At 41.8% G+C, this 27,899-nt stretch overlaps 3 protein-coding genes across 3 annotated transcripts in view; all 3 read right to left on the bottom strand.

Annotated features, from left to right (window-relative positions):
• Positions 1-1,670, bottom strand: part of LOC105262786 (regulating synaptic membrane exocytosis protein 2) — a 29,819-nt gene extending 28,149 nt beyond the window's left edge. The window contains exons 1-2 of the mRNA XM_011298564.1: positions 1,621-1,670; positions 262-451 (exon numbers count right to left, since the gene is read on the bottom strand). The gene's annotated coding sequence lies outside the window, so the exon portion shown is untranslated. The remainder of the gene's footprint in view (positions 1-261; positions 452-1,620) is intronic.
• Positions 110-20,973, bottom strand: LOC105262933 (regulating synaptic membrane exocytosis protein 2-like). Its single transcript, XM_011298840.1, has 8 exons — positions 19,965-20,973; positions 16,639-16,843; positions 11,063-11,332; positions 9,936-10,163; positions 9,624-9,849; positions 1,621-1,852; positions 262-451; positions 110-115 (listed from the first exon to the last, which is right to left on the bottom strand). Exons 1-8 carry the CDS (start codon positions 20,072-20,074, stop codon positions 110-112), a joined length of 1,467 nt encoding a protein of 488 aa, XP_011297142.1. The 5' UTR covers positions 20,075-20,973.
• Positions 20,974-23,622: 2,649 nt separating this feature from the next.
• Positions 23,623-27,319, bottom strand: botv (exostosin like glycosyltransferase 3). The gene is made up of 4 exons (XM_011298563.1): positions 26,859-27,319; positions 24,093-26,561; positions 23,889-23,993; positions 23,623-23,812 (listed from the first exon to the last, which is right to left on the bottom strand). The coding sequence occupies exons 1-4, from the start codon at positions 27,018-27,020 to the stop codon at positions 23,708-23,710; spliced, it is 2,841 nt and encodes a 946-aa protein (XP_011296865.1). The 5' UTR covers positions 27,021-27,319; the 3' UTR covers positions 23,623-23,707.
• Between the last annotated feature and the right edge of the window lie 580 nt (positions 27,320-27,899).

The raw sequence follows: 27,899 nt of genomic DNA, 5'->3' as shown, positions 1-27,899 counted from the left end.
ATCTCCTATCCTATTATCCAGCGTTAAAATATTGAATAGATAAAATAAAAATTGGTCAATTCGCTTGATAAAATGGAGAAAGATGAAGGAGATTTTGCAACTCGCAGAACTACAACTGAAAAACTAATGAAAAAAATTCGTTGTATGCTTAGCTCCAACTACTTGAGTTCTAACATTGCGCCCCACTTTTTAAATCATGAGGTTTTTGTGGTAGGTTTTTTTTTCACTGAGTTTACCGCCGGTTGTCCTGTTTATTCGTACCTTTGGTAAATCACCGCGATTGCTGTCTTCACTGCTTGTAAATGTACTCGATGTGTCTATTCCTGAGTCTTTGGTTGCGCTGTCTTGGCTACCTTGACGATCAGCCTCCCAAGACCAGTCCTCCTGTGAGCCACCTACATTGGTCCCACCGTCGAATCTCACTGTCTTTTTCCCCCTCCTCTCAGTGAACCTTAATTAATTTTTTTTTTGCTCTATTCATCTTTGCTTACTGATGTTTTTTGCTTAATTGTTTATTTTTCTTTGTCTATTTTTAAAGCGCGCGCGTTTTATCTTCAGAAATCCCTTTTATCAGGACACTTGTTCTTTTTTCAGAATTTTTATTATTTTTGCGTCCGAACGGAAGCTTTTTTTTCCTATTTCTCAATGCTTTTGTCTCTCACTCGCAGATCGAGAACGGCTATCTCGTCAAGTCAATTCGATTCCGAGGTACACGAGTGCACGACCTCCTGCACTGCTCTTCTACCCCTAGTTTATGGATTCCTCTGTCCTTTCAATTTTGCCATCGATCGTTCCGTCTTTTACGCTTGTTTTTTTTTTTTTTTTGTTATTCTCCATTATCTTTTTTTCGCTCTTTGCGCCTCTTTGGTTAACGAGCCTCGCTTCAAATTCATATCAAACGTCTTTTACCCTGGGCCAATTTATTCTTTGATAATTCGTGAGGGAGAGGAATTTTAAAAAAGTCGTTTCAAGATTCTTTGCTTTTACGAGCTAAGCCGTCCTCGACTCTGCTTGCCTCTCTTTCATACACTTCAGCCTCTTGCTCTCACGGGGGAAATTATACATAAATAAACTCAATTGACGAAATCTCAATTGTAAATCAAATGAACTTAAACTTCTCGAAATATATTGGGTCAATGGAGCTTCAAAGTTGCGTCTAGATTTGTGGCTGGTCCTGAATTGACACTTTTTTTTCAACAAATATTTTCAACAAATTGAAAACTACCAAAAATATTATTTTACATTATTCAGAATATTTGGAAATTGTTATTCAATTCAATATTAAATCGCTCTTTTTTGTTAAAAATTCAAACCAAATTTCACTCGGAATTTTAAAATTCATAAAAAATAAATATCAAGTTCACTTCAATTTTCAATAGATTGAATTAAAAAAATTTTTTTAACAGTCCATTTCCCAGAGATTGAAAATGAGAAATTACTTAGAGACGAAATCACAGCAAAAAAAATATTTGAAGCTACTTGAGGCACTTGTCCACTTGAGACTTGATTGGAGTAAATGATTTTTATTAATTTTGGTAAGCGCATTTCTGGGGATAGTAAAAAAATACCCGGTAGTTTAGGATGACTGGATTGAAAATAAAATGAATAAAAAAAACGCACCTCCGACTGTCGGCGCGCCACTCGTCGCCGCTTCTTCGGAAGCTTCTCCTTACGAGGGTACTCTCCTCTTTTCGAGGCTCTCGCGGTGGATGATGGCCATTATACTCAATGGTCATGGAGCCGGTAACATGATGTCCATTGTGAGATCCATGTCTACGTGAACCACCGGACATCGATGATGTGCCTCCCCCATGATGATAGTACCCCTTCCCTACAGTAGATCCAAGAACTCCTACACGGAGAGAAAAATAGAAGAAAAATTACCGTGCTCGCACCCTAAACTCTATCAACACGCCCCACCCCGCCCAAATTTACTGCAGACAAATACATTTATTCTCCTCGCCCAAAACTACGTCATTCAAAAAAAATCCGTTCAATCCTATGCAGCACGATAAAACGAAAGAGAAATTCGACTTTTCCTCTCATCTCAGGAAAAATGACTGGTCCCTCCGGTGTTGTTAATAATTATCTCATGACTAACAAAATTCCTCATGTTGAAGATTTTTCTAGATATTAATCCAGAAAAATTAAACAAACAAGCAAAAAAATCCCTTGAATGATAAATTTCTCTCTATCATCAAATAAATTTTGTCTCAATTACTCGTTCACTTGATTAAACAACACCAGAGCATTCCCCGCAATTTCGTATATTTTACAATATCCCTATATTTTTTTCTCCGTGTAGTTTCTCTCTGATATTGTATTGCAAAGTACTTCTAACTACATACTAAATAATCCCATCCCTATCTCCTATATCGCACGCGTGAGGCTGTAAGAATATTTTTAAATATCTGATCCTTTCATTGGAAATTGTATTGTGGCTCTGATTGCATTTGTGTAGCGACCTGTGGGAAATGGTAATAATTATGTTTATTTATGGAAGACATTAACATACAGTGTGTGCGGATATAGAGAATTGTGCGGACGTCCTGACGGCGAAGAGCTGAGGGTAGAAGGTTGAAAAGCGTGAAATATCGTGTTTGCGGAGAAGTTTGGATTGTTCTGGTCTGATGTATTCGATTTTCTAGTAGTTGAATGTTTTCATTAGAACTTGGTGTGGAGGAATGAAGAGCATTGTATGAAATACTTTACTTATTCTAGTTGGAATTAATTAGCTGTGAGGTCAACCATTACACACACTTTAATACCCCAAAAACTAGTAAAAAATGCCTTAACATATCCATTTTTTCACTTGACTTCGTGTGTATTAAATAAATAATTGGCTGGAAGGAGATGGTTGAGGCTGAGAGGATATCGATTATAGTAATAATAAAAGATAAAATGGTAGTGTACCTCAAAGTGCAGTAACAGTAAATAGAATTGATGAATTTTCGATTGAATTCAAGAGTTCACACAGACATAGTGATAAAGATGTGAAAATAGTTTTTTATGCACGTTCATACACGAGGAAGACACGCATGCATCCCCATACCCACGATTTACACACAGTAAATATCGGAATGATGAAAAAGAAATAGAAATTTTACTCCAGTGAGTGAATAATGTTCTAGCCAGTTTTATAGGTAAGTCTGCGAGCGATGGAATAATGAGTAATGGAAATATTCAAAGAAATTCAAACGATGACAATTAATAGTATGGAGTAATATATAATTCGTGACACTGATCGATCGAGCCTTTTTTAATTGAAAATATACCGCGAGAAATTTCTTCATCTTCTCGTCCAGCATCGCTTGACGATTTATTCGGTCTCCTGCCTTGTCCCTTGGACTCCTTGGATTCGCTACTATTGGCACCAGTTTTTCACCTAGAATCGCGTGTTTATTTGAGACACGTGAAATTCAATAAAATTTGACAAACAATAATTTTTCCATTTTTCACTTTAAAGAAATTCGAGAAAATCCCAGTGCATATTATTATAATAAAAATTCATCAGATCACAGCGAATGCTTCAAATCGTTGAGCTTCACCGAGTGGACTAGAGAAGAACAATAAAAGAAATAAATAAAAAATTTAAATCATCAGGTTGAAATTCTCAAAAATTTCCATTTTTACAGTTTGGCTTGATCGCTGCAGAGGAAAGGGTTGAAATCCCCGGAAAGGAAAAGATGAGACGCGGATTCTCGTTCACGACTCATCAGCACGTGACTCTAGACCCGAGATTGTGATAAGGGCCAATAAAAATGACAAATTGAAGGCACGATCGGTGCACCATTGGCTCCCGTATGCATCGCGTGTAAGTTCCCCTTTTCCCCTGCTCCTTAGCTCTATCCCATATTAGAATATTCCGCTATGTATCAGTGACAATAGCTGTGTATGTACCTGTGCGGATTTGCACGTGCGCTGTGTACGTATTACCACTACCATTTTCATTTTTCTTTCTCCCATTATCCCTTCCTATCACCCTATCATCCCTTCCCATCCCTTCCCACCCCTGACCACCCATCATGGCTCCACTGTCTTTTGAATACCGCAGTACGCTTTTCCGTGGCGAATATTTAGTCGATCGGATGATCCTGAAAAAAATCTAAAAAGTAAAAAGAAAAGGGATTCCAGTGAAATGGATAACGACCAGTTTCGAGCCATGTTAAAGGAGCATTGCGGATTTCTGTCCGACAATACGGTCGAATAAATTCATATATTCAGTAATTACATGGTCTTTAGCGTAATTCCGAGCTCGAGGGAATGTACAGTAGTTTGAATGGTTTCTTTTCAGAATTGTCCTTGTCAATTTCTGGATGCAATAAAAGGGGTATTGTTTTGAATAATTACATTTTCTTTTGATAGTTCATTCTTAGGTACACCGGAGAAAAAGCGTATATTGTAAAGGTTGAGAGGTCGTGGTAATTTAGAATGAGGACAACACTCAGAGGTGTCATCATTGCAAATTATAGACAAACTTGTCTAGAAATTGATTGCTATTTTTGCAGAAGTGCTAGTTCGTTTGGCATAATTCTTGGAGAAAAAAATATTCGAGCGAGGGAATGCATTATCGGAAACTTCTCCCCCGAAATTTTAATCGTTCAAGCAGTTCTCAATATTCCCGGTATTCAGAAATTCATGCAACCAAAATGATTGCCCACTATGCATCATCAAAAATAAATAGAATCTCCCGCAATGGATATCTCTCTTGAAGGAAACTTCACTTCCTCTGTCTGCCTCTCGGAACCACCCACGTAATTTTGAACTGCAATTCTTATTTGGGAATTTTAGAAATTTGGGAGAGATTGTGTAAAAACAGACAAAAATTATATTTGTAAATTCTTTTGAAAGGCATCCCGTGGGAAGAAAATTCTATTTTTTTTAAAATAAAAATTATGCCCATCGAAAAAACGGAGATATCGATTGCTGAAACGATCGAGAAAATTTACGTGACGACATCTGGATAACTGCCAAATTCGGATTTAATGAAATTTTCGGTAAACACAAGAATTTCGAATCTCGAAAACTAATTACGAAAACAATTCCTTTATGTCCCAGGAGAATTCCAAATTTACCGAAATTTATTCAAAACGGGACAACACTGTTAGACATTTGTTTAATTTTCAGCAACAACTGCAACTGAATTCTCAACATTGTGGGGTTTAATTCAATGTAAGATTACGTCGCTCATGAAAGTTCTCATTCACCGGGAAAATTGACTAAAACTGGAGATTTTCATGTAAATCTAGGCTAAATAAATAAATGTTCAACTTTTTTCCTAAAAAAGCCAATAGACGACCAATTTCGAACAGTGAATAGTAAAAAAAATCCCAATGATTAAACGAATGAATCCATAGATCCGATAAATCCACCCGTCCCACCCCTCTTTTTACCAGACGTAAAATTGAAAAATCAAGTCATGAACATCGCTTAACCCCCCAGCAACCGAAAGACGCCTACGTTAGCACGTCCCGAATCCTCCATTTAACACAGGCAATAAATAGAGACTCGAATGTGCTGAGGCACCCCTCCCCCGGAAAATAAAAAAAACGAAAAAAAAGAAAAATAAGTAGAAAAGGTATAGCTATGGTGAGACGCCCCCAGAACGTGTGCAAGAAGTAGTAACGGAGTTGGAGACCGAGTCCGGGGGCCTCCGGGGTCTTAATTTAAAAGTTAGATGACACCGGCTTACCACGTATAAATCACACCTCCCATCCACCCCCTTTTCCACCCCCCCGCCGCCCCCACCGGAGATTTCATGAAAAATTCCCGCGTAGAATCCCGTAAAACTCCCACAAACGCTTCCCGGATTTTCACCACTATTATTACTCTCTCCAGAATTTTCACTCTCATCCCCTACGAGAGACTAAAAAAACATTCACCCAGTTGAAACTAATGAGAGTGCGATTTGTTTATGCTGGCAAATATTTGGATTTCCAGGGAAAAGAGGAGTGGAGATTTTCCCCTTGAAAAAAAAATTTCTTTTGCTCATCCCCCAAGTCGGTGTATCTGGATGAGAGGGAGTGAAAAAAAAGGCGGGGATGATCTTTCAATGATTCTAGTCCACGTAAAGTATAATCTCTCGATGGGGATTTTCCGTATATGTATGAGAACGATTATTATTCTGGTTTATGAGGGGAGAAGGAGTTAGCCCCAATTTATTCCCCTCACTCCACGAGTGAAATGAATTTCCGCTGGGAGATGCAGTTTTTTAAATTAATTAAACATCTTGATTAACATCGACTTACCTCCTAGAGTGTACCTTATCAAAGCTCACTACAAACTATTTAAATACTATTTTCTAAAACATGGTAATATATTGTGCATCTACTGATGGGAGCAACAACGTCCTCTCCTTCCTCATATTTTCCCAAGTATTGAATAATTACTAGATTATTTTATATCGAGGTGTTGAGAGACCTATGGTATTCTGTCACACCTACGTCTTGGTACATGAAATGCCCTGGTTTACATTTTTTTTTTATCGGAAAATATATCAAGTGCAACCGATCGTTCATAAAATCTTATTACTTCGATCCATAAATAGAGAATTATGGGGATAATCGTCGACACAATTAAGTGTCTGGGGCAGATTAGAGGGAAATAATGGGTGAACTCTTGGGGTTAAATATTGACTGATGGAAAAACTGGATCAACAGGTGAATACTTCACTCACCCCTGCGAAATTCCATACATCCCTTAACGAAGTGCAGTAAAAAACTTCCATAAACGCACTGTCATATAATCCAACTGCAGTTTTCCTCTACAACTGTATATCACCCACGGAAGATATCGCACGTGAGAAGGATCACAATCGTTAACCGTTCACTGACGTGTCGGTGCATCAGTATATATTCTCGCATTTATTTTTCTCATCCTGTTGACATTTTCCACACATTTTTCCACCCTCCCACCTGCATCACGGAGAGCTCACTGAGTAAATAAAAGTCACCCCCTATTATTGGTCTACCTGGGGAGATTTTAGTTACCAGAATTAAAATAGAAATTAAATCTTACACTCAGTCATTCCAGAATTTAATCATTTCAATAATTTAAAAAATTTGAAGAACCAGAAAAATGCAAAAAATCCAGAATATTCACTGATAAGAATCCGTAAAATTCCGGTGGAATGGCAGATCGCAAAAAAGTTGCAGAATTTTGCAAATGAAGTTGAAGCGAAAATTTGTAACGGTGTAAGTGAAATGGGTAAAGTGGAATATTCCGGGATGGTGATGATGATGATGAAGACGCGGAAGGGATGATGGGAAAAAAAAATGGTGAGAAGACTCCGTGCGTCATAGTTTCTCTCTTTCATCCTCTGAGAGGGTGAGGAGGGGTGAGGAGGGGTGAGGAGGTGTGAGGGGGTGATGGTAAGATACGGAAAGAGCTGGCGTGACGGGAGATTTTCTGAGGGAATTCCGGGGGCCTCTGAATGGACCAGAGGGGTGCAAGAGGGTGTAGATGAGAGTGGGAGGGCTTGCGACTCCTGGAGGGCTCTGCAGGCGATGTTTGATTTCGCCCACGTGTTGGCCGCGTGACGTCACAACGGAAACGCGTAGGCGAGTGGCTCCAACTGTACAGTTGGGGGTTAAAGAGGAACAGGGAGGGACAGGGTGGGACAGAGAGGGTGCCAGGGGGTGGTAGAAACTCCCAAGGATCAATGCAACGACGGTTCCGGGGAAAAGGTAGAATCCCAACAACTGGATTCCCGCAGGATACTACATTCTCGGTTATGTATACACCCACCAGACGAAATCGCATGCAAGCCGGGGGTAAATGTGTATACAATGGGGTCTGTCTACGCTCTCTCTCTCTCTGAGATCCCATCCATCCGCAACCCGCTCCTCCTGATTCTCTTGCACTCGGCTATTCCATTCAGAGCCACGTTGGGATGCCTCGGGATTTATGCGTGGCAGGCGACGATTCAGAGGAATCCTAGAGGATCGGGGACGGATGGCTATGGGGAGCACTCGGAGATTCACATTGCAGATGCTAAATATTGGGGGATAAAAAATCTCCAAATCGAATGTCATAACTCACTGGTAAAAAATTCTTCAAGTAGCAGATGTATTTGGATTTTCAATATTCTCGATATGAATTTATTTTTGAGGTAAATTGCTCGAGAAATTTTCGAGAGATTGATCAGTCGGGGGGAATAATCTTGAAAATTTCAAGAGTTTTAATTGAAATTTTAAGGACAATTTTCTTATGGGGCTGTGCTGGGTATATTTAGTAGATAGTATTGGGTTTTTAATACATTTTTAGGAATTTGTGGGGAAAATTCAGGTCTCGTGACATAGAAAATTGAGAGGAAACACGGAGAGTCATTGTAGAGAGGAATTCCAACGCTAGTGTAGGGGCGCAAAGTGCTAGCTAGGGGAAAATTCCCGGATCGACACGCCCACAAGAAAAAAAATATATTTTTCAAACGTATCTGCGAGTATCGTCGATTGACGTAATTTATGTAAAAAAAATATATAATTTATGTTTCACAATCTTTTCCAAATTTCTGAAAAACCCAAATATTATTCTTATAAGAATTGAGGGTCAAGATTGCGTGAGTTGTTCCAAGGGGCAGACAGAGGATAAAAGTTTCTTCAAAAGAGATATCGATTGCGGGATATTCTATTTATTTTTGATGGTGAATAGTGGGCAATCGTTTTGGTTGCGTGAGTTTCTGAACACCGGATAGAACACGTGAATGTAAATAGAAACGTATCAGAAGATTGGCAATGCCGGGAATAATGAGAACAGGAACGATTAAAATTACGGAGCTGAATTTTCCGATAATGCATTCCTTCGGACGAATATTTTTTTCCCATGAATTATGTCAAACGAACTAGCACTTCTGCAAAAATAGCAATCAATTTCCAGACAGGTTTGCCTATAATTTGCGATGATGACACCTCTCAGTGTTGTCCTCATTCTAAATTACCACGACCTTCCGACCTTTACAACATACGCACATAACGAATATGAAAGAACCTAATTCAAAAGAAATTCAAGATCACGCAACTACGCTATTAGAAAAAAATTGGAATTTCATGGGTAGTTAACTAGTAATTTCTAGCATAGCGTCTTTGACTTCGATTAAGAAGAAATGAGAATATACTGCACTTTCTTTCAAACATGAATCAATTGGAGCTTGCTAGTCTCCAATTGGAGATAATAATCAGTTCCTCTGTTTCTATTTTTCAGATTCCCAAGATTGAAATTACCGTTTGACCTTCTTCCAACCCCTGCGACGATGGGAACGTAGGAAATATGAAAAAAAAAAAATAGGTAACAGAGGGGGAAATGTATGTGGGAATGTGGGAAAGGAGGCCTTGGATATTCCTGTACCGAGTGCAGCTACTCTTTGCACGTGGCTGAGTTCCTCGACACGCTTCACCAGGCCTGTGTCTAATCAACTATACCCTGAGCCTCTTTCTCTGGGGGATATGAGGGCGAGTCAGTAGACACCTCAAGTGGAAATCCACGATCTCTACCTTTCATGAGGAATCGGTTGCACTTTTTTCGGGAGGGAAATATTCCGCTGGGGATGTTTACTGTTATTCGCTGGGCCTGAAATCTCATTATTGGGAGCGATAGGCAATTGGAGTGAGTGATTACAGAGCACTTACCCTTCTCGGACTCGTCGGGCTCGTCACTCGCGCACTCCGGTGTACTGCGCTCCTCCTCACTGCTACTGAAACTCCTCTGTTGGTGAAGAGAACCAGGACCAGTGCCAGCTGACTGCTGGGAGGGATGCCCAACTTGAACTGGATGCACCGAGTGCTGCTGATTCAGATGAACTCGAGACGAGTCTACTCCAGAGTGAGGGTAGCCCATTGAAATATCCGAGTTCTCCTTTTCAGGGGGGGAATACACATTTTTGAAAATTGCATCAATTTAAAAATGAGAACGTGATGAGGTTTGCAGTATGATAAACTCACTTTATAAATTTGTCTCGTTCTCTGGTAAGACTGAGCGTGTTCTCTCATGAGTCCATCCAATTCACCACGATAAAGATTAGGATCATCCTCGGGAAAGGCAGCCGGATGTCTCGGTGTTTGTTGTGGATAGGAACCAACAACAACATGGGGAGTTGGTAGACTTCTAGAGTGCGGTGACACGGACATCTCTACTCCACTGTCGCTGGTGGACATCCTGCGCATTGGCATCTGTACACAGAATCCACAACTTGAATATTTCATATCTTAAAAGGATTACAAAGTGCGTAACACCGGAAATGGTTGAATTGAGAAATATCAAATGATGCGCAAGAGGAACAGTATGTTTGACGTTAATAAATAAAGGGCAATTTCCTGGAACAGGTTGGCGAACCATGCAACGTCTGGAGTTTAATGGCTTTCGGCCAGTGGCGCGTCCTCGTACGAAACTTTTTCATTAGTCCTCTGTTGGATGATCGATCCATTCTCAAATCCACCCCGCGGCCATATAAACGCAGTCTTCTTCTTTATTTCCGGCGATAATGGCTACACCAAAACGCCTCCGAGGGCTTAAGCCATTGACCCAGAGAATAAAACTTATGATGATAAATAAATATTGACAATATATTCTCCTGGAAATTATTGTTTTCTATATTTTGAATCGCAACTATAGATTTTATCATTTTCATAGAAAATTAACATGAAAAACTGAAGAGTTAGAAATGATCTATCGTATTAATCACATTGTAGGATAAATTTCAGCGAAAAGGTGGGCACGGTGAAAATGGTGAAAAGCTTTCTGAAAAAATAGACAGCGTTGAACAAGAAAGGATTCGTCAGCTCGAAGAATTTTCTTGCCTGGCAGGCACAAAGTTAGGTGAGTCTAAGCACGAGTGGAAGGAGCTCTTATTATCGAGGACAAACCGATACAACTTGATACTTTCACCGATAATGCACTCCGAGTTACGACAGCCGGGGGTATCCAAATTCGAGCTATCAGAGGGTAGAAACTTTGATTCTACAGTTTGGTGGGAACTGGCAGTAACTTTGGAAAATATAATCCCAGAGTCACTGGAGGGTGTTAGAGAGGGTAGAATAAAAAAGTTTAAAGATTTTTCAGAGTGATTCACCTGCTCCTGTTGGGAGTATTGACGTCTGAGTAGACTTCCACTACTCTGGAGTAGCGGTAGATTTTCCTTCTCAGCAGCACTGTGAGCACGTTCCAGCTTTGGTCTCTTGTCCTGGGTCAAGTCTGAAAGGCCCGGGGTGCCCTGCATATCCTCCTGCATTCGCCTGAGCATCGCTTCGTCCGCAGCACCCAGACCTGATTTCACCATCCATTGGCCAGTTTTCGAGAGGAGCTCTTGTTTCTTTCGACACAGAATGCACACCCATATGACCTGCAACAATTCAACGGTTTCATCTTTTAAAATTCATTCTGGCTCAATCATCAATTTTATGACGAATTCACATTTTCCTCCAGTCGAAATATCCAGCGCAGTCATCCCGGTACTAATAACTTGAGAACAATTGGACCATTTCCAAAACAATCCAGTCTTCCACAAAATTCATCCCCAATAGTATATTCCCCAAAACAATCTCCACCCACATTATTTTCAAACTTAATTCAACTTTTCCTTGAAATAGTTTTTATCCGTGAATAATCTAAAAAAAAAATCAATTGACTCAATTCCGATAATTTTCTTTGTTATCCCAACAATAGTCGCCAGTTTCTCTCCCCTTCCATATTGTTGAATAAAAGAGCTTAATAGTTTTCTTTTTCTCCCCCAATTTTAACGGTCCGAGGAATGAAAGAAGAATCAAGATAAACTCTATTGAATGAGATTGCGAAAAAAGGCTTACTAAAGTAGCCACTGGAATGAAATTTCGTCAGGGTGTTTGAATGAAATGGGAATGGAACCCCACCCCGTCGAGCATGATGCAACCTCGCCATAACACTCGTAAAATGAGGGAATATCGATAATAGTTTATCTCCAACACATCATTGATGCAACATTACATAAATTCCTCGGTCTCTCCTCTCTCGATTTTTATTCACCTATATCGACGTGATTGAGGGACTCGGGTGAGAATTATCGATTGGAGCAACACATTCGGTAGGACTGAAAGAAGGTGGCAATAAAAATTTGTATCCAACATCTAGTCTCACACCCATTCTCAACACATCGAAATGGCACATTCTTCACTGAGTGCGACCGTTAAATTTTCCGAAACGACCAATGCCAACAGCCCTCCACCCATTTCACCCATTTCACCTCTCATCCCCTCGCTGGAAATACCTTGTGTACATTTTCGTATACCTTGATGTGTGTTCAAGCACCAACAGACAGTAAACTTCTCGTTCCGCTTTAAAACCACCCATCCTCCTCTTGAATCGAACACAACGACGACAATTGCAGTTGTACTTTATCGATTGTCTTCTTTTTGTGTTAAAATCGAAATTAAATTACCGCCATTGTCTCTACCATTTTCTTGGTTCAAACTGAGGTAAACTTGGAGAAATCGGTAATCGAATTCAGGCGGGTGAGACTGCAATCAAATGTCTGCCAAGAGGGAAATTATTTGAGAAATTTTCAATACAACTTGTTGTGAGAAACATTTTCCATTTTACAACATAAACTATTTGATCTTACAACTCATAATCCCCAGAGATTCTCTCATTAAATTCTAATATTCCAATGACGAAGTCCTTTTGCGTCAACTCGTTGATAACTAGAAAATCCTTTCCTCGACTTTCGTGAAAGTTTCAACTAAAAACTCTTGAAACTATTCATCAAACTTTCGCCCATTCCCTAATCATCATTAATTACTCCCATCTTTTAAGAATTGACCCAATGAATTAGACAGGGTGGAATGAAATCCAAATGGTGGATAAATCCAAGTGCCATTGTCTTGAGCATTCAGGATTTTACGTTCTCAGTGAGAGGGATAAATAGCTTTCTTGAATCATCAGTAGAGCAGCCCTGCCCTAGGAACAATGGATTCAGTGACGGATGTTATCTCACCTCCCAAGAATCTCAACTCCCATCACCTTTCTTTCCGACTCTTTGAAATGCACACAGCACCCAAATCAAACTAATTCAACTTGAAATTAATTCCCTCACCATCAGAGAGACATCAGCTATGAAATTACACGCATTTATCGGAATATTGACAGTTATCTGATGAAATTGACTGATTACTCGGCTCGAGTTCTGAGGTATCAATGCTGTTCTGCAGTAACTCGTGTCTTGGCATAAATTCATGGTGGAGGAGAGCTAGATGAGCTGGTGGAAATGGCTTCGACATTTCGAGACTCCGTGAGACTGCATTTAATTATACCCAGTGGAACGATATACACCCGGATAATCTCCCCTGATCGCACTTGACAGTATCCCTCAGATTACACAATCCAAGTGGTTCGAGCTATTTTAAATCGCTGGAAAAATGAGAAGTTCTCAGGAGTTCTCAGGAGTTTGCCATCGAGGGAGGAAAATTCCTGGCGCTCAACGAATATATAGTGCCGGTGAAGGATATACCGGGGAAAAAAATCTATATACCACACATATGTCAATTCTAAGTGCATGTATGTACACGAATATCTCTCATATATTGCCTTTTGAACGCGGACATGTCGGATCTATATATTACATTTATGAGACGACAGCATTATTTCACATGTATTCACCTCGCAGACGATATCTACGAATTTTGGTGGAGGAAAATGACTTTTTTCCAAAATCTAATTTTTACATCAACCAACGGCTGCTCTCACAGGGGGCAGAAATCAAAAAGACTGATAAAAAAATTTACTCCAGCTCAGGAGCTGGATGTTTGGAGGAACAACGTGACTTTTCCGAAATAAATTTTTTCATCAATGATTGACTGCGCAATGGCTTTCACGAGAAAGTATAACCGGGGAGTTACGAAACTGGTGTATATAGACTGAGCAATGGTGAATGCCTTCTCGAATAGAGTTCGATACCATTGGAATTACCGTCAATTGCAGGCCTTTCTCCAAGCTCCTTCACCCCAAAGTGGTCCCCCGGCTATTCTTCCTCGGAATCCAACTGATCTTGATACCCTAAAAATCATTTCTGCACTGGATTTGCCCCGGTAACTCCCTCCCTCTCGACCAACTCCCCCTATCTTCCCGATTTGATTCCTTTTTTCTCCGATGTAGAAGATACCGAAGGATGCAGGATTCTCGAGACAAACCGCGTCTGCACAGGAGATGCCTCGCAAACCCCAACGGTTTCCCCGTGTTATTTTGATCGATCGCACTGCGGAAGCGTTGCAGAAGCTCCACTGAATTGAAAACCCACATCTTTTTACCCGCCCCCCACTCAAACATCACCCATAAACAACACCACCAGTAAAATCCCAAATAACCGTCAAATCAACTCCACACGCACCCCCGCATCCCCTTATCCCTTCAATCGACACGAGAAAAAATAACAAAAATAAAATTCCCAGAAATTCCTAACGAAACTTCCGACTTTGCCGCGTTCCTCACCTCCCCCGTGGGCTCGACCACGTCGTCGCCAACCGGATCGATAATTTTCACTTGGGGTAGCCCAAGTGGACGTGAAAGACCGAGAACGACCGTAAAAAAAACGCAAGATAAAGGAGTGAAAGTGTGTGTGCAAATCCAAGGTGAAAAAAAAAATCCACATACACCGTCGGCGTGGACCTGCACCGTAAATCGCTCTGAAGATAAAACGCCAGGGCCTATCGATAGGGACTTGGCTGGTCACCCAGTGACACGTGGTAATAGCTGTTACCGTGGACACTAAAACGCGTCGTCCATACAGATTTTAATCTCTCATAGCCACCCACCACCCACTCACCACTCATCCCCCGTCATACCCAACACCGCGAGCGAAAGTGACACGTTAAAAAGATCTTAACGATGACACAAATGTGTTTTTTCTTTTTCACTTTTGTTCCTCCATTTACCCGGCAATCGATTTTACGTCCATTAATCTAATGTCAAGGTATTTTCGGTGTCACGTGGGTGATGGAGGGAATAATTAAAAAATATATATTGTTGACAGTAGAATGGGCGAAACGATGGGCACACGGTGGGATGATAATTTGAGTTAAAGTGGGTGGCGGTGGGTGGCGGTGGGTGGCAGTGGGTGGCAGTGGGTGGCAGTGGGTGGCAGTGGGTGACGGTGGGTTGGAATGAGGGAGAGAGTGGAATTGCGTGTATGTGGGTCTGACGAGGCGGCCTGTATTTCATCCCTCTGCCCTCTCGTCTCGCATGTACCCCCCTCCCAAACTTAGATCAATATGTTGCGTCACGTACCCTTCGTTCCCTTCCCCCGGATCGCCCACCGCCATCCCCTCTACATCGGATCATTTCTCCACAGTCTTCCTCGGGGTTGTGCCTCTGTCTCTGTTGGTCCTGTGGTGTGACGAGGGGGTAGAGGGTGCTCTCCCACTCGTCGACGCGGCGCACAAGCCTCCAGTGACGTCACGCAGGGACGCGCCCCATTCATAGGCCCCCACGCAGAGAGAGAGACCGAGGCCAAAAGCGTGGATATAAAACTTGGCTAACCTACCCCCGGACTCAATTTTCCTCTCCCTCACACACAAACGACCTTGTGTAATGCTGAGTATCATCCCTCTCGCCCTCTCCCATCCACCACGGGACTCCTCGTGTCGCGCTTTGACGTTCCGGTTGTTGCGATTCATTTGCATCAATTCTGAACTGTCTGGTAAATTAATTTGGGTGGTGTGGGGTGGGGTGGGGGGAGGGGGGGGGCAGACAAATTATTTTTATGTATGATTTATTCTTGCTTTGTTTTTTTTTCAGGGGGTTGGGAAAAAGTTCACTAAAAATTGTCGTAAAGTAATTGGCGAATTGTGCCACTTTGCGTAATTTTTCACGGCACAAAAGGTCATTTCTCTCCAATTCTCAAAATTTCCTTAAAAATTTTTTTTAATTTTTAGAGATAAAGTCGACAAAATTTTTTTTAATTTTGTCGACTTTATCTCTCCGTGCCCACATAACGAACAGATAATCATACTGTTAATTAGTTTCAGCCTCGCTTTGCCAAAAAATGAAAAAAATTCCAGGACGCTTGAAAAAAATATGAATACCGATAATCAATGATGAAAAAATCCGGACAAAAGCTCCCTGAAAATAGGGAACATCCGCCTGCAATAATGCATCCACCGCGGGCCGTTATTACCCCTCTCAAAATACACTGATAATGTCAAGGCTGAAAGAGAAAACTTGAAATATAAAATATCTTTCCACCCCACCCACATATCTGGTCATCCCGTGTCAAGGTGTGTCACCGAGATATTGCAGGCCGGAGGAGAAGAAAAAAAAATCCTGTCAATCAGACAGACTAAAAGAAAATGACAACCGTGAGACAAGGCTGTCTCAACATTTCTCCACCCCTCATTTGTATCCACTGATCTCCCAAGCTTCAAGACGTATAACTTTACAATAATGCAAAATGCCCGGGGGATACACGAAAGTGCGGACCAAGGATATATCATTTTTCCACACGGCAAAAAATATGAAAAGAACTTATTTCAGTTTCCAGACGCGAGGAAACTTTGATAATTTATCGCCAGCATCGATTGTCAACAAAAATTTTTCCTCACCTACCCAAACACCCACCCACCCACTCAGCCTCATCTGTTGGAAAATATTTGATATTTGATATTTGATATTTGATATTCTTACCTTGTTCGATCTGAGGGTGACTTTGCCACCGCAACGCGCACAGCACCGTATGTTGCAGTAGTTGCAGATGTGCCCAACACCGTCCGCAAACTTGGTTTTCATGCATATGTGACACGTTGCGTCCAATTCTATACCCGCTTTCTTGTGTTTCTCAGAGCGTGCACGTATCGTATCCTCAAGTATCTGTACCTCATCCTGCTTTCGCCTGCAAATTCACACCAAAGACAAATGCATTAATCACCCAATCAATCCACAAAAATGTTCAGCTCGGGTACATCAAAAGACACTGACCAAAAAAAAAAATCGGTATACACTCTTGCCTCCACGTCGAAGGCTTTAAAAAGACATTTTCATTTAAAATCCATTCAACTATTAAAGATAACTGAAATATCGCCCACTGCAATCACCTGGAGCCCATCACCGTACTTCAAACGATATCCCACGTTAAAAAATTTCATAAACCATCAGCGATAAACAGCATCATGAAAAATAGGACGGAAACTCGTTGGATGGCAAATGCACATCAGACATGATAATGTGGGCGGCTCGTAAACCAATCCTGAAAGCGTCCAGCCCTCCACTCCCCCTCGTCCATTAAGCTGGCACCTTTGCCATGGCGCAAAATTAAGCCCCGAGTATATCCTGCGTCTTACGACCAAAGGGACCCCTTACACCACCCCTCAAACTCATCATTCCCCCATCCCCTCTATCCCTCATCCCTTTCCACCTCAATCTCGTACTCAGTGTTTGAGTTTCAGTGGCACGCGACCGCTTCGATATTAGACTCTGTCCCAGTGAAAAGGAAGAGGGTGATCAAGCCAACTTTTCGACAACTTCAGAGTAGCTTAATGGGCCAGACTTGCATGATTAGTCTATTCTTTGGTTTATGGAAATTGCCCCAGCGATTGCAGAAAAACGAGAAACGAGTTAATGAGGAAAATGAGTTCCTTCGGACGAAAAAAAAAATGTTTTTTCCGAGCTGCTGAACCCCACCCAAAAAATCAGCGACAATAATCAATAATTTTTCCCCATTCCTCCATTCACATGAAATATCTCCCGATTATCGGAAAAGATCTGTAATATTTACCCATAATCTTCCCTCCACGAGCAATTTTTTTTCTCAGTGGAGTACCTCGAGGAAGAGAAATATCAAAGAGCAAGAGATTACGTCGTGAAGACGAGTTATCACATTGATGTCGGTATCTGCTCCTCCTCGGCTTTCATCTACCCCAGCCCCTACTCCCTCGTGGTTACAGATAGAAGAAGCAAACCAGCCTAGGAAGTGAATAGAGGATTTCACCGTTCGCCCGTATCGGTTCCTCCCGAGAAAATAGCGGAGGAAAATAGGTTTAAAGGGAGTGCATCACCTAGGGAGGGACCTAGGCTGGTGGGTGGGCAAAAGAGCCAAATAGAAATGCCAGGGAGTGGGCTAACATTTACACGAACGATAGAAATGTGGAGATCTTCAAGGGTGAGATAGAAATGGGCACAATGCTGTGGATACCATCTGATCGTCCACTGTCCCAAACCACTGAAAATTGTGCAACCTCCAATGCTTATCTCGACCTCTCGAGGAAAATAAAAATAAAGAAGGGAAGAGAATGAAATTTCTCCTTTTTTTTGTCTCAAAGGAAAGGAGACCTTTCACGTGTGAAGACCTCTGGGTTGAACAGGCATTCAATGCTCGAGAGGGTGAGAGGGAGATTGAGAGGAACTGATGCCTTTGCCATCGATGAAACTCAATTTGTCCTGGGGGGTAGGCGAACTGAAATAGAATTAAATCGCTGTCGTGCCTCACTACTTCGAATATGCACACATCAGGATTCAGTCTGCTGCATCTTCATGAATTTCGTGCTTTTGATCAATATCTACGTGAAAATCATGAATTTTTTTTTTTTACGGATCGAATATATTGGGTTTGATGGTCGAATCGATATTGCGGATTAAGATCTTTCATCTGGTCATCAGGAGAGTTATGGCTATTTTTCATTTTTTCTTCTGGAGTAATGGTTATTGAGGATTAAAAGAAGAAATTATTGAGAATGAAAACCCAATAAATCGAGAGACGAATGAACAGTTTCTTTTGCGGTATAGGGATGGGGAATTTATGTGAGAATTTAACATTCACAAGATAGAAATTTGCACATTACTACGTAAAATTGCCAGTAGCGGCACCGGAATTTTTCCATGGTAGCACCGGAATTTCCAAAAGAATTTCTCTCCATGTAGAACTCAGTCCAACAATCCAGTCATATTAGAATAGTAAAAATGAGGCTGTTGAATTATCGAATAATTAATGGAGTCTCTCCTCCCGCGAAACGACAAAAATTTGGAAAAACTTGGGAAGAACAGAATGAAGACAAATTGTTGGATACCCGACAAGTTGAATTGAGTGCAGAGTTTTCAAGTTCGTAAACATTTGAGGAATTAAATCCGGGTGCGGGGATCGAATAGAGGGGTAAAACAGGGGGATGAAAAGGGGATGAAGAAAGTAGCTAAAGGACGGGGGTGTCTTCGATGCAGTGAACACACAATGAGATACTCTTGCGAATCGAGGACGAGCGGGTATTAAAGCCCAAAGAGGAAAAGCGCTTGTGGAAATAAGTGAAGGAGAGGGAAAAGAATATACCGTAGCCCATTGGTTCCCCTCTCTCATCATTTTCTTTTTTCTACAACAAGCTCATAGACGAAATAGGTATACCGAGTTTATGGCCCTCGGGCCAGACGAGACAGAAGGATCGCCTCCACAGTGCATCATACAGGGGCTTCAACCAAAAGAGAAGGTATACACTGTGAGGTAAAAGAAACGTCAACTGAGGATTATATTTCAGCGACGTTTTGTGTCCCCGGGCGAAAAGAACGTGCGCCCTCGACCTATCCAAGCCTGTAAAATTTTTCCCTAATCATTCCTCCCCATTTCTATTCCCCCTCAGCTATTACTCAAATGGAGATAGGGTAGGTGGATGAGAAGACCGAGGATCTATGTAACTGTGGAACTAACGGTGGAAGAAGCACAAGTACGAAATGAGTAATCGACAAAACGGTGGAACGACGATACCGCAAAAATGCCGAGAGAATAAACGAAATAAGTTGAACAACTCGTGGATTATACGTCGGCTTCATTTCTCATGTTCCGATTCTCCCCCGGATCTCAACTCACCTGACCCAAAGAACGTTTCATGCTTTAAAATAAGCTATTGGAATACTTCGGTTATACGTAATAAACTCATGATATGATGCATTGAAAATAATAAACTTGTCTCAAATAAAGTTTTTTACTGTGAGGGAGTTAATTTCTTGTGGTATGAAAAATATTGAATAATCACCTCATAATTTCATTCTCATGCTCTTCCTCCTGCTTCTGACGCATCATAACTCCTTCGATGATTCGCCTCTCCTCCGGTGTAAGATGGGACATATCAGGTAGGTCCGCCATCACGGTATTACGACAATCGTACGTTTAATCACAGTTAACCAAGAGCACCACCGTCTTCGTCTACGACGCGTCAACGACGACAATTTAAGTCCCCGAAGCACAGGTATATTAACTAGATAAATGTCTAATACTACAACGCCAGGTGTGCCCGAACGAGTCATCCGCCACCAATTGACCAACAACTGTTAAAAATCAAGCGAATACCCCCCAAAACGCACTCACACCTTTTCCAACCCCTTGAAATACCAAAATAGTATTGAAATATCTTATCAATGCTTGCACCATCGATTGAGTTTATATTATTACGGTAACCCGCGCCCTCTCCAAACCACTTTATTCCCCGAATGATGCTGATCAGACACGAGGTGAATGTAATATCCCCAGTGTCTTCATTGTCACAATTATCGTCGACATAACAGCTCAGTGATAATTGCCTGTCGTCGACAGTATCGTTGCACTTAAGGATGGAGTTGTCACTCGTTATTATTTTATCAATCGCGTCATCCGCCCAACGAATCATGATCACGAATGGTCGATTGGAGAGTGCTGTAACATTCTTATCGTCTCCCTTTATCCCCGAGACTGCATTCAACTGGAAAATTTATTGCTCCAATGGCACATCACTCCCTTATCAAAAAAAACCGTGACAATTCACTCAAATTAATCAACTGTTGAATTTAAATTGCCAGAGTGATTGGCCAAAACAGTTTCCCCTTGTTCTTTGAATTCAGAAGAGCGCCAGATCGATTGAAAATGAAAACAGGTCACTGGCACATCCCTGTAACACCTGTTCCAACGCCATTCTGGGCTTCTTCATGGTTTACAACTGGCTGTGCAATGGCTAATGGGAGGCCTGATGAGGGATAGAGTGATAATCCGTGGTTCAACTGAAATTTGTAAATGACATTCAACCAATTTCCCATTCCCCTTTCTGTTTGATTCACGTGGCTTACGCCGTGAGATTCGGTGGCGCTCCTATATTCTCTGCGGCACTTTAATTCAAGCACACGCAACACATATACATGGGAAAAGCCACTCGCGCACACGAACACATTGACATACCCCTCGTTTTTACTCGTGAAAAACGTTACATGGATTCAAGTAAAACAGAGTGTTTCCAGGGGCATGTCAAGGTGTACAGACACTTAGAAATAATAACATGATTTCAATGAGGGGGTCCTATTATCGATGTTCCTGTATTTCACATTGTGGAGACCAATTAGATGATGGAGATGAGGGGTTGTGGGCCTGGTGGAGTTTACGCCCTTGGACACAAGACGCAGAACGCCCTGGGGATAGACTGGTGGATGCCTGCGATACGTTCGTTGGTCAAATGACCTTTCCCTTCTTCTCGTCCCTTTTTCTTGAGCTTAACGCTTCTTCAGGCATTTTTTCACATTAACAGGGACAATTATTATCTCTGCTCTCTCTCTTCTCCACTTTTTAGGGGCTGTTGCACGTGTCTTTTTGATATTGACAGGTTGCTTCACCAACTCTAGAAATGACTTCCCCTGCGCGCCATTCTGACATCAAACATCCTCGATTTTTCACTTTTTACTTTTCTGATTATTTTTCTTCACTTTTATGCAATCAGTGGAATCCCGATGGTGCATTTGGTGGATCAGGTGGATATTTGGTTGAGGTTTTGGGGTTCAGTCTCGTAATCTCGTCTTATCTCTTGATTTATGTCGTTCTCTTCTGCATTGAACCACATCAGCGGTTGATGGGTATTCAAATTAAATTCGTCTGTTTATACCACTTGGAACACAAACATTTGTCGATACTTTGGGGGTTAAGATTTGAGTTGTTTCGGTGGGGGGTGGGTTTTCTTTTGCAATCGATTTCACGCACTGCTGGGTTTAACAATGAATTAATTGTATAAATAATCCCCTCGGTATTGAGTTGGTATTCTTTTCTAGTTTAGAGAGAAAATGCTTGTGTGGCCCACCATACTCTCCTCGTCTCGAGGTTGACGAGATGCGCGAACACTGGCTCGCCCTCCAAGTGAACACCCCCGTCAGGTTCTAGCTTCGTGCGTGTTCGTCAGCCGTCGACGAGTACGTGAGCACCTAGGGGTTGGGGTGGGAGAAATCGTGAGACTGTGGATGAGTCCTTTTGAAAGGGGGTGAATGGGGTTGTATGACTCTATGAACGTAAGTACATCCGGAATGTACCGTCTTACGTATGAAAAAATTGAGGATTTTTTTCCTCCATTTTATCACTTTATTCTGAATCCAACTGAACGATAAAGCTCATTTAATTATGGAACAGTCAGGCAATCAGGACGAATCAAAAACCATAAACGCATTTACGTCACGGGGAACCCCGTATTGATCCAGAAAATAACCAATCGCGACGCTCGCAGCCATTCGCAGGTGCCACTGCGCAGGATTTCGAATGGTGGCGCGTTCGCTTCGGAATTCAAATAATTCGAATGATAAAAACGAAAAAGGAAACGGAAATTATCGGTAGAAAAAACCTTCCGGTGAATTTGCCGTGTTCCTAATGAATATTTGAAGATTAATAAAACGTTGGACTTGTGTGCAACGAGTTCGTGCAATCTGCCAGAAATATTCTCTGGCGTTTATCCAAATGTCATCAATCAAATGGCGAATGCTGTGGTATTTACAGTGGGAAGAAAAAAATATTCGAGTAAAAAGGGGAGTGGGAAAACTGGACTGGTCACTCGCGAGGATTATCATACCTTCGATGATGATGATTGATTGCTCTCGAAGATAATAGCTGTTAAGGGGATGGGGATGAGGAAGTTCTTCCCTCGAGGCGAACTGGAACGTGTGCTCTGTAGCTTTTACTTTTTGATGAGTCTTGACTTCTACCTTGCCGAATATGTTTCATGCATGTATTCAAATCCCGTATCATCCATGCAAAATAGGGGTTGTGAGGTGGAGAGGGAGGCAAAGGGGTTTGAAGGGAGGAGGAAGAGAGATGGGAGACAACGGGGCGCTGACCGCGTGTCCTATAGCAATCGCAGTCCCACCGCAATGCAGAAGCAGACAGTTTTTCGGGGGGATTTATGAAAAGGTTTCATCGAGCCTGAAATTATCGTTACATTCTTTTTTTTTCGGGGCCATTCAGGGAAGTAAATTGTTTGCAAATTGTTTTTGAAGGATCAAAAGGAAGAAATTTATATTCATTGTTATTGGGTCACTATTCAAAAGTGGCTGGTAAATATTGATGGAAAGCTCGGTTGTCTATTGATGTCTCTTTTTTTTATCAAAAAGAATATTTATGTACAAATATTGGTAATCATTCTTCTACACACTATTTACAATCACTTGTCTATGGTATCAGTTTCTAACAAGTAGAAAACATCGTCAGTAGATACGTTAAATGGAAAGCATGATCGACGTTATATTTTTTTCAATTTATTGGCTATTTTGAAGTTTCAGCTGTCATACGGCACGGAAGTGTTGAATATTTAAACTTACGTTAATGGCAGTCGAAGCCCGTATTGGGGTGAACAGGTACGTAGAGCATGAAATTCATGATTATTGTGGAGAGGGATTCTAATGAATTTTGTGCGTCGATTATTCAGTGAGTATTTCTGCAGAATACTTCGCATTTTTTTAAAAGAATTTTTTGTATCTGTTTCATGATTATTGTGTTAACTTTTTATATGAATTTGAAGCACTTCTGCTTGTCATGGGGTATTCGAGTTTTGAAGAGGATAGAATCCGCACGGTACTGAGTGTTCAACAGTGGCATGTACCCAAAAACCTGTAAAATCAAAACCAGAATTATTGCATGAGGAATCGGAGGTGTTAACAAAAAACTCTGTACAATTTTTTCTTACTTGAGTGAAAAAATTGATGCATTTATGGCGTTCCTGGAAGTGAGTGTCGTCTTCAGAAAGTGATACTGGACATCCAGGGCATCTGAAGGTCCATCTGGAGGTCACCTGCGCATGATTACAACATAGATAATCCAATTAAATTAAACAAAGTTAAATCGAATCTCATTTATTTCGCCCAAAACTCGATAAGCCCATCTAACTCACCTTCACCGGTGGTTTCCTCGTCAAATGTGAAATGAGAAAGTTCATGGCAATATCCTCACAATTCATATACTCATCGACCTTATCCCTGATGGCCTGTGGCAGCCAATGAGTGTAAAGATACGTATAATGTTTATGAATGAATGCAGCACCAGTAAGAACCATCGACAGCTCACAAGAGTAATTCGAATTATAGTTCCAGGCATTGTGATAATTCTGATCCCAAGCATGAAATCTCCCAGGGAAACCCACGACCTGATCCCTGTGCTCCCTCCACACTCTAAAGCCAAACATAATCTCATCGTGCCTCAAATGGGCATCGTCATCGACCGATAGTACAGCCTCCGTCTCAATAGAATCAAAAGGCAAGAATCTATTATTAAGACTGTTCCTAGCTGCCTTGATCACAACAATGGGGACACCGATCTCGGGCCACCTGAGGTCCTCCATCGGCGGCTTGGGGCTATTCCAGAGCACCAAGACTTTATTCAAATAAGGTAGCCCATAGAGTCGTGCCAATGAATTAATCAACACCTGCTCCCTCTCGTAAGTCAGCATGATGATGGTAAACTGTTCCCTGGGGTGATTTCCCCCAAGAGCTTCACTGAACTCCTTCCCAGCGCCTCCAGCTCCTTTACCAATGGGTCTAAAGCCCACCTCAGACCCAATGAACTTCGCATCGCTAGGTAGAACCGTATCGAACGGTAACTGCGGATAGAGATTAAATGGATTGACCCAGTCATTCCAAATCTCGTGTCCATGAATGAACATGGTCGTGTAATTTCGTTTGAATGCTGGTGAGGGGTATGGAGGCTCCAGCGGTCCCAGGCTCTCCTCTGCCTCGGGTTCAGAAATAATAGTATCCGATTTCAAAGGAATAAAAGACTCATTGAAGACACTAGGACTGGGAGATTGAGTAGCAGGAAGAGGAGGAATTCCCAGTCTGTCCCTCACCGTGGCAATTATAGTGTCCATGGCCCCCTGGGCTGTGCCCATGTACCTCTCCCAAATGAGTCTCCCCTGTCTTCTCATAGCCAAAAGATCATTATCAGGGATGGCACGAAGTAGAAAATGCATCTCTGTGACTCTGGCCTTTGGCAGAAGTATGGCAGCTCTCCTCCAAGCGATGACCTCACTGTAACTCAGGACAATTTGATCGCCACCCAGGATGACAGGAATAGCTCCAGACCTTAGAGCTTCATATAGTCTGGCTTGAATGGAGGCTGTGGAGACGTAACTGGCATTCGTCGGTGCCAAGATCAAGGAGAAAGTCGATTCCTTGAGGATTTCTTTTCTGGAAGACTCAGTGCCACATAAATACCAGTCTACAGCCTCATTATTTTGCTCCTCAGATGCTGGAATACATTCGAATTGCAGGTAAAACTTGTCCATGGTCGTTCCGCTTGTCATTTCCTTGAGATGTTGAATAATAAAGCTATCGAGATTATTCTCGTCCTCAGCGAGTCTCGCTAGGTCAATCTCAGCATCATCAATCTGACTCGTTGTTGGATTCGACCTGGAGCTCTTCATTTCTCCCTGAAAGGACAGTAGGTACTTTCTCCTCGCTGGCACCATCTGTGCACACTCCTGCCATATATCTCCACCGGGGGGTCCCAATATCGGTGGTACGACGAGATCAAATCCCTCGCGATATTGATTTCTACGGTATGTTGACTGGACAAGAATTGCTCGGCCTGTGTCAACATTGGCGAAGGTATTTCCAGACGCTAAGGTCAAATTTCTTCGTGCTAAATTCAGGAGGATGTGGTTTCGTCCGTCCCCACCCCAGTAGGGAAGGGAATGAAGTTTGACAATGTCCAGAGGGTGTTTAAAGCCCTGGGCCCGAGTTGAGTCGACAGGGAGAAGCTCGTCGATTAGAATGATGTAGATACAGGCTTCAGCTGGATTGGATGTTAAATGGGGATTGTATCCCAGTGTTTGCTTGATTGTGGTGCGGAGGAAACCGTCGACGTCCCAGCCTGGATTTATTATTGAAAAGAGATCTGGGTCGTAGAGGTAGACGGGAAAGCCACTGGTCAGAGCACAGCGGCTGTGATCGAAGCAGTTGTACATCTTGCAGGAATATGGATCAGTGCTGGGGACAATTGCAGGGGGTGAGGTCATCAGGATTCGCTTTGGAGGGGCGAGTTCAGGGGTGTTTCTCTCCACTGCTTCACGCTGAGCTGCTTGTGCCTGGACGACACTCATCTTCAAGCGGTCCAGATCCGTTTGCTGGTGGAGGAGCTCCTGTTTCAAGTCGTCTATCTTCTGGGTAAAACCGTTTACTTCCATCTGGAGCCTTTGGCGTTTTGCCTCGAGGTCTCGAAGCTCGTTACTCACTGATACCTTTATTCGGAGCATCTCCTCAATTCGTGATTTCAAATCTGAAGCTTTCATTGAAGTGAAGTCCTCAAATGCTTCCAACTTTGAACGCGTTCGGTGAATATCCATCATTGGGGATTCTGCCTCCACCTTGAAGGGAAATGAAGAAATGGGGTTCAACATTTTGTCCAAATATTTTGTGGGCCTTATTTTACGCATGTCCGTGGGAGAGATTACCGACTTGATTGAATTGATAGCCTAAGAAGAAACTTTGTGATATCGTATCGGGATCGTGCCATTTCACGGTCAGAATAACTCGCAGAAGAAAAACAATTTTATCCAATTGAGAGAATTAGTAAAGAAGTGTCTCGAATTGGTAAAATTTATGTAAAAACGTTTTAATAGTATACATAAATTCAGTCAGTCACTGAAATTAAATTTTTTTACCTGTGACAAATAATAATGCGTGAAGAGAGGAACAATAAACAGAATAAAAGCGATCAAGATGATTATTCTCGACAGCTTTATATGTGCAATCCAGTAGCATCTTTCTCTGCTGTTCCCCAGTGGATGATAGGTACTTCCGGACTCCAACGAACCCCCAGCCATTTTTTCTAATTTCTAAATTTCTTATTTCTCAAAAATCGCACTTCATCTTAGAAACAATCAAAATTAATAATATCAATCACAGGAATTTTACGGCTATCACAACAATGAGCACTGCGGACTAAATCTCGGGATCAACCGGGTAAAAGAGTGACAGCAGTCTTAAGTTTCAGTGAGACAATCGGGACTTTGCGGGACGCCCGATGATTATTATCGCACTGTCAGTCATCGCTCGTATATTCATTTCACGATGAATGAATTATTTATTTATTGTTGGGAGTTCATGGCAAAATGACCGGAAAATCACTGGGTGGATTGTAGGTTAAATTTTAGCGCGTCGGTAAGTCAGAGGGGCGGGAGTCAACGCTACGAACACAAGATGGCGGCGCCTGCAAAGTCATCGTCCCGCGCAAAAAGACGACCGGTTGGAAAAACGGTACAAAGCGTACAACAGTCAGCAAATACGGTGAGCTAGAATGTTTTATTGCTTTGTTTCGATCCCCAAGTCATTATTTTCCCCATATAATCCTTTCGAATCACGTGTACAATCAATAAAATCTCATTATTAGCATCTCTGCGCGACCGGTGGCATTACACGAGTCGCAAAGACGATCCAAAACAGATAACAGTCAGCAAATACAGTGAACCAGAATGTTTTATTGCTTTGTTTCGATCCCCAAGTCACTTTTCTTCCCAAATAATTCTTCCGAATCACGTGAATAATCCATAAAATCTCAATATTAGCATCTGTGCGAGATCGAACGGTAAAATTACACGAGCGGGAAAAATGACACAAAACGGACAACAGTCAGCAAATAAAGTGATCCAGAATATTTTATTCCTTTGTTTCGATCCTCAAGTCATTGTTTTCTCTACATAATC

The sequence above is a fragment of the Fopius arisanus genome, unplaced genomic scaffold, assembly GCF_000806365.1.
Source record: "Fopius arisanus strain USDA-PBARC FA_bdor unplaced genomic scaffold, ASM80636v1 scaffold00011, whole genome shotgun sequence".
NCBI lineage: Eukaryota > Metazoa > Arthropoda > Insecta > Hymenoptera > Braconidae > Fopius > Fopius arisanus.
Note: the sequence above shows the minus strand (reverse complement) of the source record. Positions and strands in the feature narration are given on the sequence as shown.

Excerpts from the sequence above, each read along its gene's own strand:
- LOC105262933 (XM_011298840.1), bottom strand. The coding sequence starts at position 20,074 with ATGGCGGACCTACCTGATATGTCCCATCTTACACCGGAGGAGAGGCGA. Across the intron at positions 11,333-16,638 it reads TCACCCTCAGATCGAACAAG|GTCATATGGGTGTGCATTCT; the intron begins GTAAGAATATCA and ends GAATTGTTGCAG. Across the intron at positions 452-1,620 it reads TGGCGCGCCGACAGTCGGAG|GTTCACTGAGAGGAGGGGGA; the intron begins GTGCGTTTTTTT and ends AAATTAATTAAG.
- botv (XM_011298563.1), bottom strand. The coding sequence starts at position 27,020 with ATGGCTGGGGGTTCGTTGGAGTCCGGAAGTACCTATCATCCACTGGGG. Across the intron at positions 26,562-26,858 it reads CGCATTATTATTTGTCACAG|GTGGAGGCAGAATCCCCAAT; the intron begins GTAAAAAAATTT and ends TTTCCCTTCAAG. Across the intron at positions 23,813-23,888 it reads GCATCAATTTTTTCACTCAA|GTTTTTGGGTACATGCCACT; the intron begins GTAAGAAAAAAT and ends TTGATTTTACAG.